Source organism: Psittacula echo, assembly GCF_963264785.1.
Source record: "Psittacula echo genome assembly, chromosome: 2".
NCBI lineage: Eukaryota > Metazoa > Chordata > Aves > Psittaciformes > Psittacidae > Psittacula > Psittacula echo.
This window is the reverse complement of record NC_137737.1, coordinates 136,329,606-136,337,708: the sequence shown is the minus strand read 5'-3', so window position 1 is coordinate 136,337,708 and position 8,103 is coordinate 136,329,606. Positions and strand designations below refer to the sequence as shown.

General features: G+C 43.3%; 1 protein-coding gene across 1 annotated transcript; it reads left to right on the top strand.

Annotated features, from left to right (window-relative positions):
* Positions 1-526: 526 nt before the first annotated feature.
* On the top strand, positions 527-6,587 carry GEM (GTP binding protein overexpressed in skeletal muscle; the record flags this gene model as incomplete). Its single annotated transcript, XM_080610773.1, has 4 exons — positions 527-860; positions 3,901-3,977; positions 4,460-4,664; positions 6,310-6,587. The coding sequence occupies 4 exons, from the start codon at positions 527-529 to the stop codon at positions 6,585-6,587; spliced, it is 894 nt and encodes a 297-aa protein (XP_080466899.1).
* Between the last annotated feature and the right edge of the window lie 1,516 nt (positions 6,588-8,103).

Genomic DNA, 8,103 nt, shown 5'->3' with positions numbered 1-8,103 from the left:
TCTACACCCGGCTGTACTGGCAGTTGGAGGCAATGGGGACCGGTGCCTCTGTTTGCCCCCGTTAAGCACAAAGAGGGGGGAGCAGTACCCATAGGTGTTGCCTGCACCATAGGCTGCCCCTCAGCAGGGATGCAGCTCCCATGTAAGACAGCTCTGGTGAGCTCTAGTGAGTGCTGCTCCTTCCTTCTCTTTTTGGGACACAGCCTTGCCTCACTTTCTTCATGACTAGGCTGCACTTAGCACAGTGATGAGCTTGTAAAGGCTAAACAAAGATCGTATTTAGGGTTGGGAGGGTGGTATCATCCCGAGGAAATAGCCTCCAACTCACTAATGAGAAATACTTTGTGTAACAGTAACTATGAAAGAGTACAGAAAGTTTCATTTTCCTTTTGCTGTATGCTAGATCCCCGTAGAAAAGCACTTCAAAGCATGTGCTGCCTTGAAGGTAATAACAGAGTGTTAATGAATTTCTAAATGTTTTGTGGGTTAACACTTGTGATTCTCTGTTTCTCACTAGGGGTAAAAAATGACCCTCAACAACGTTACCATGCGTCGCACCCACAACAGCAGCCTGCAGCAGCAGCAGCAGCGATGGAGCATCCCTGCTGATGGAAAGAATCTGCTGGTCCAGAAAGACTCCAATGAGTACAACCCGCAGAAGCGATACACCATCAGTCCTGATGAATATTACAGAAGGAGCTGGTCCTCAGAGTCATCCGATTCTGTCATCTCCTCTGAGTCAGGCAGCAATTGCTACCGGGTGGTGCTGATCGGGGAGCACGGCGTAGGCAAGTCCTCACTAGCCAACATCTTCGCAGGGGTGCACGACAGCATCGACAGCGACTGTGAGGTGCTCGGAGGTAAGTGTTGTGTCCTGGGATGCTGGTGTTTGCTTGCAATCAGCTCTGCCAGCAGTAATTGGCACAGAAAAACAGAGAGGTTGTTTAATGAAAAACTAGGTAACAAACATTTGGATCTGATCTTCAAAACTGATTCAAATTGTGCATCTCTCTTACGAAAACAAGAAAGCAAAAATAAGATGAGTAAGATACCAACAGTGACTGAAAATCTCTTTCTAGAACAATTTGGATTCACACACTTTTTAATTCCAAAATATCTGTTGGAAGCTGCCTCAGTCCTGCCTGTGATGATGCTACAAAAAGTCTGGTCCAGCTTTCATGCTGGACTAACTTTTGTGTCACCACTGGCTCCATGGGGCTGACTCCAGCTTTCTATGGAGGACAGAAAACAACCAAAGGTCCTCATAGTCTACAAGAATTAACTGTTTAGAAATAATACATATAGCAAAACAGAAAAGCCAGTGCTCAGTCCTTCAGCCACCTCCCAGACATTTGCCGTGAGAAGTCATGTCAGCCTTTCTGTATAAACACGTTGCCTTAGTGTAGCCTGCATGGAGTTTGAGTAAAATATGTTCTCTTCTCATTTCATGTTACTTGCACAGCATGGGTTCCCCCAGAGGAAAGCAGATAAAGGTCCCTTAGTAGTGTAGGAAAATTCCTATTGCCCAAACAGAGGGGAAAGGCACAAACTGTAGGGTTTTCTTTGATAGTTTGCACTTACTATCCTCCTCTGCTTTGTTTAGGATTGCAAAGTGTTCTTTAATCCCAAAGGTCTGATCATGCAGAAGGTGAAGCTGTCGCACCAAGTGCTGAGCTATACTGTGTGCAAGATGTTGATGTGGAATAGTTGGGCTTCAGCAGAAGTCCGCTGTAGTTCTAAGGATGCAGATGCTGTCACCTTTGAAAGACGTGCAGTTTGCTGAGTGGTTTTTCTCATCAGTGTGCAGGGCTTTCCTCGTCCCTCCCTTATCCTTTCCCTCTCCTGCCTGTAATCCCTTGGTGTGATGGTGCCAGTGCTAGCACAGAGTTCTTGGGCTTCTCTTCCTATCTTCAGTGGAGCACAGGCAGGACAGCATTTTATGTCTTCTGCCCAGGACTTAAGACAGCCCAGCAGCAGGAAGGTCAGACCTACATTTTCCTTGCTTGCTGGCACAGACTGGGGGCACAGATCTTTGTGTCTTTGAGGGATTTGAAGTTTCCCACAGTGCAGTCAGTCTGAATCAGTTACTCAGGTGTGCTTTGTCTTCAGCTTCTACCACCCACTTTCCCAATAATCCCATCAGCTCCTCAGCCTGCAATATCTCCAATAAAAGTTTTTGTAGTGCTATAGGAGTGAACTAGCCTAGGACCCTTGGCTAAGCAGTCAGAAAGTGCAGCTGATTTGTTTTGCACAGCCTTGTCAGACAGTTTTCTTCTCCTTGAGAAGCCGTATGGTTTCCTCTTTCCTTTGCACTCCTAGCAATATTGCTTGGAGAGTAGCAGTGGCAGGTTTTCAAGGCCAGCTCTGCTAAGGTATTGGAAAACTTGCTGTTGTTATAGCTCTCATTTTTCAGTGTCAGCTTCAAAATAAGCATGAAGTGAACTAATTGCTCACTTTCAGTGTGTTTCATATCCTATGGAATTTCCTTAGGATTCACCAGGATGCAAATCAGTGCTGACTATGACCATTTGGGCATAATATATTCAGGGAGTGTGATTCCATATTTGTAGCCTCTCTATGTGTAACAGAGTGGAGAAAGCCTCCTCTGAATGTTGTCCTCTGGTGTATATGGAGCTTGTTCCCACACTGAAAATATTCTCCAAACTTTAGCTTGCAAACTGGAATTTGATCATAAGAGAGAATGGTTTCAGGGTAGCCAGTTCACAGAGAAAACAGCTGTTTTATGGACAGGCTTTGCTACTGACTCTAAGCTTACTTACAAACACGAGTGTCATGCTATTGGGCCTGCAAGGGAAACTGCTCCTATTGATTAGCTCTGTCTTTCTAATCTTGCCATTTTAAGCTGCATCAAGCCTGGGGTCTTTTTGATTTTATTTTAAATATGTAATATTTTTTGGCTCATTCTTTTGCATGAATGTAGATTCCTGGCTTTGAGGAAAGGTTCTGATTAGAATTTAGGGGACAGTTCACTCCATTAATGCCCAGCAGAAGTTTTATGAGTCAAGGGTTAAGACACAGTCCTATTTACAAGTGTCGTTGGGACAGACCCCTTAAGCAGTGAGAGGGGTGGTATGCTCACTGCCCAGCCTTATCTCTCATCCAAATGTTCCCATGTTTGGAGAAAAGAAGGAAGATAAGTATTTGAAGCAGACTGAGATTTCACAGCAAGGATTGATCAAAATTATGAGTGGGAACAACCCCCTCACATCTAAGCACAGCTTTGCCACATGACGATTATAACCTAGGTATGAATTTTTGTGGCTTCAGTATGAAACAACCAAACTTCTGTGGTTTGTTGGTTCTTGTGGGGTGTTTGACATCAAAGGTAATGTGGGAAACTGAAATGGGAGAGAACTAGGATGCAGTAGAAGTCTCAGTTTCTCTAAAATTCAACAGCTTGTCTGAAACTCCTCTGTCCTCATTGCTTGGTAGGCTGTTAGCTGTATTGCTCTCAGCAGCAGTGACTGTTCACCCGTAAACTGTCCCCGTTAAAGCGAAAGCAAATATTTTCCATTACTCAGCCTCACTGGACTCTGCTGCTCCCATGGGGCAAATGTTCAGCCTTTGGTTATTTCTTCCACTGGTTCTATTTTCTCTCTCCCACATAAGATAAAGAGAATATCAGCCAAAACAATGAACATTTCATTTCCTGATCTTTCAGCCTTCTTCATATATCATGGAAAATAGGACAACCGGTAATGAACAGAGTGCAGGTTCAGTGCTGATGGAAATGAGGAAAGAACTGAATGGGGGCCAGCACAAATTTTGGCTCAATAACTTGAACTGTGAACAAATTACACACGTTCAACTACATGGTTTTTGTAATGTACGTGATACCACAAAATAATATGCTACCAACCCTTCTGCTTTTCTTTCCAGAAGACACATATGAAAGAACACTGATGGTGGATGGGGAAAGTGCAACCATTATACTGCTCGACATGTGGGATAATAAGGTACTTTAATTTGTTCTAGTTAAATGTCAAAACAAAAGTGTATATGAATGACTGTTAATGTCAAAAGTAGGTATCTTTTGGGAAAGCAAGTAGGTGTTTTCCGTATGTCAACATCAGGGAAAATATAGGATTAACCCCACCCCTGCTCCAAGGCAAGCATGCCTATCGGCTTGGTAGAGTGAGCCTGAGAAGCACAAACCTTCTTTATTTTTTTAATGATAAACCAAAACATTCGAGCCATTTTCCAGACCATGTTCATTCCAGTCTAAAGTCAGCACAATGAATTATCTGGGGCAAGTTTTACCCTCCTTTGTGGTGAAGTATTCGTACCATCACTGCATTGGAATTACTTTCAGTATAACTGTGATTCAAACCATACCCATTACAGTTACAACAGGAATGTGTTTGGATTCTCTAATGTTATACTTACTAAGTAAAATCTGCTCTGGACATAACAATGTCTGACCATTTCCCTTGAACAGCGTGAGGGAGAATGGATTCGAGACCACTGCATGCAAGTTGGAGACGCATACTTGATTGTCTACTCCATCACAGATCGAGCAAGCTTCGAGAAGGCTTCGGAACTCAGAATACAGCTCCGCAGGGCACGACAGAAGGAAGATATCCCCATTATTCTGGTTGGCAACAAAAGTGACCTTGTCAGGTGCCGCGAAGTTTCCGTGGCAGGTAAGGAAAATGATGACTATAAAACCGATGTCAACATTCAAAGTCATCTTGTAGCTTTTGAACAAACTGCAGAACTCTGGCCGAAGGAATAAGCTGTGATCAGGACTGGGCAATAAAAGAGCAATAAACTAACAGAGGACTGAAACAGAACGCAGAGGACTGGGAAGGATCTACCAGGTCCTTAAGCCTCCCTTGGTAATACTGTTACATGTCAGATAATCCCTTTCCTAAATTTATTAAGAACCATCATAAAAGCAGCTTGAGTTTCTTTCCTTCCAGCTCTCAGTGTAAGAGCACTGCAGAATGTGATTTCTGTGGTAGCTGGAAACATTTTGTATTTCCAATACATGTTTATGTATAACAAGTTTAGCCCCTTTATTCTGCTGCCAAAGATTATATCTTTTTTATAACCAGTCTTCTGTCCTCCCTGATGAATTAAAATTCCCTCTCCCCCTTTGTTTTCTTTAGTCTGGGCAGGGACCATGCATCCTTTCAGGAGAGGTCTCCTTGCTGCCTTGCTTTGGGATGCGAAACCAGCCCTCCCTTTGCTGCACACAAATGACTACCCACTAAGCCCATAGATAGGAATGGAGAGACTGCTGGAAAAGCTACTGCTGGCTCTCAAGGCCTGCAGTCAGTAAAACCTCTTCTTGGAGAGTCTCCCTGAGGCTTAGGTGACACAACATAACACAGAGCAGTGCATTAGATTATTTCAACTTGGCCTATCAAAAACATGGGGTCCTCTGCTCAACATTATCTTCTCTCTGCAGCTATTCCCTTCTTCTATTTTGCAGTTGAGCTAGATTATATTTGTTTTCCCACTGGGGATGTGCACAGTCCCTCTGGCTCCTATCACAGTTGCCCCAGGTGAAGAGTTTGAACTGGAGAGTCTGTTGGGAGCCCAAGGATGACTATTTGCCTTCTCATTCCTCTCTGCCACACTTGAAAAATCTCTTGAAAGATGGCAAGTGCATTCATATCACTTTAGTCATCCTGGTGATGAGTTTACAGCAAGCCAGAAGACAGAATAAATTGGTTTGTGTGTGAAAGATAGCTGTCAGGTTTAGCTTATGCTCATGTAATTAAGGATAAGAACTATGATTTCAGATGTACCTCTAAAGCTGTAGACATAGTTCTGCTTTTATTTAAGGGTTTTGTACATGTATCTGTTCACACCAAAGCTGCTGCTGTCCCAAGACCTTGGTTTACACCAATGACCCATACAGGAGGAATGGCCCTGCCTCCTGTGCTGTGCTGTGTGCATGGAGGGTGCTGTCATCACATTTTAATGAGACTTGAGGGAGCCTGCACTTAAGATGACCAGGTGGTTTTGAGCTATGGCTGACCTCTGAGCCTCTGTGTCTCAGTGTAAGTCGGTCAGCCCGAGCTCCTTTCACAGCCAAGGGAGGGGACCGGGCTTTTCCAGGAGGGGATTCGCCCCCCCTCTCTGGGAAGGGAGTATGACACAGAGGAGATGAATCATGGGCTAGCAGGCAGCATCAGGAGATTAAAGACTTATCCGTGCCTGTATTAGGCTTGAGGAATTCCCCTCTGTGACAATGACTCCCTGCACATCGCAACCCTCAGCCGCTTTACCCTTCCCGCTCATGACGCCTCCTGACATACCTACCTTGATATTTTGCAGAGGGACGAGCCTGTGCCGTTGTGTTTGACTGCAAGTTCATTGAGACCTCGGCGGCTGTGCAGCACAACGTGAAAGAGCTGTTTGAAGGCATCGTGCGGCAAGTGCGGCTCCGCAGGGACAGCAAGGAGAAGAATGAGAAGCGGCTGGCATACCAGAAACGGAGGGAGAGCATCCCCAAGAAAGCCAGGCGGTTCTGGGGCAAAATAGTTGCTAAGAACAACAAGAACATGGCCTTCAAACTCAAGTCCAAGTCTTGCCATGACCTATCAGTACTTTAAGAACGCTGGACTCTGCCAGAGCTTGTGGCATTTTGTGGACATTATCTACCTATGTCGTGGGACAATCAATCAATCTATATTAGATTGGGTTATCAAAGTGACTTAGGTTCACAGTTGTGATTGCGATTATATGTGCTGGCATAAGAACAGCACAGTGCATGGAAATATCTCTCTTCCTTTTCTTTTGTCAGTAGTTTTAAAAGAAAAATATAGACCAGAATGACCCAAAGCAATGGTGGGAAGTGTTCTGGAATATACCTGCTCTTTCTCCTCTCACCTTCGGATATTAGTGTGAGAACTACAAACAGTAATGACTTGGGAAGTGAATACTACACTCTTTCCTCTTTCTTCTTGTTATTATTATTTCTTTTTTAAAACTGTGTAAAGAATTGAGGAATTGACTGGGGATTGGTCCAGTGCCAGTTGGCTGGGCAGGCCTGAGCACCCACCGCTGAAAAACCTGCATTGTTGTAGAATGGCCACCAAGGCACTATTTTGTCATTTTTTTTTAATATCAAGGATTGGTTTAAATGAATTTACACTTCTCTTACTTTGAAAATATTTAAAGGAAAACCCCTATAATCAAACAAATTTTCCTCTCCTATTTTCATATTGTGGGACTGTTTAAAAATCATAATAAAATTAAAATGAAAGTGTAAGTTGTATCAAAGTGCGTCAAGTGCAGGATGCCAAACCTTTATAAACCACCATTTCTGAGCTTTTTTAAGAAACCACATGAACTTCTTGTATCCAGCCTTGGCCTTTCTCTATGCCAGAGTTATACTGTATTTATTGTTGCGCAAAATAACAAGCATTTTAATTTTGAGGGGAAATGTATTTATTACCAAGTTTCTTTAAAGAATGATGTTAATTTTATTACTGTTTTCTATTATCTTTTTTCAGACTATGCAAGTTTTTACTTACATACCTTGTAATAAAAGAAATAAAATATATGACCGGTTTTGAGCCTCAGTGGGAAATCCACTGTAAAATATGACAAAATATTCTGAATGCTGGGCATGATTGTTACATGAAAAGTGCAGTAAGGATTTCTCACACCGCTGAACAGGGGCTGCTTAGCAACCTGGGATTACAATGCAAGAATCACCTGGAGCCTCAAAGCTACGAGCACATGGTATCCCTCATGTGCAAGGGTTTGTGGTGACAGAGATAAAAGCAAGTCATTCTTAAATAGGGCATTTGGTCTTCAACCAAAGTCTGAAAACACTTTGGAAATGTTATTGAATACTGTTACCCCAGTCCTGGAGATGAAAAGAAGTGAAATGCTACATTCAGGGACAGAAAGCAGGTACCTGTCATGGTGGGGCCCTAATCCTCAATTATTTCGGGCACAACTGTGTTATTTTTCCCCTGACTATGCTGGCTTTTGTGGCCACACCTCAGAGTTCAGTGTTGAGGTACAGTCACTACATTTTGCCCACAGGTGACTCAGAAAAGCCAAATCTTCAGACTAGCAGCTCATCTTTCTTGATGATGAAGGCAGCAAAATGCAACA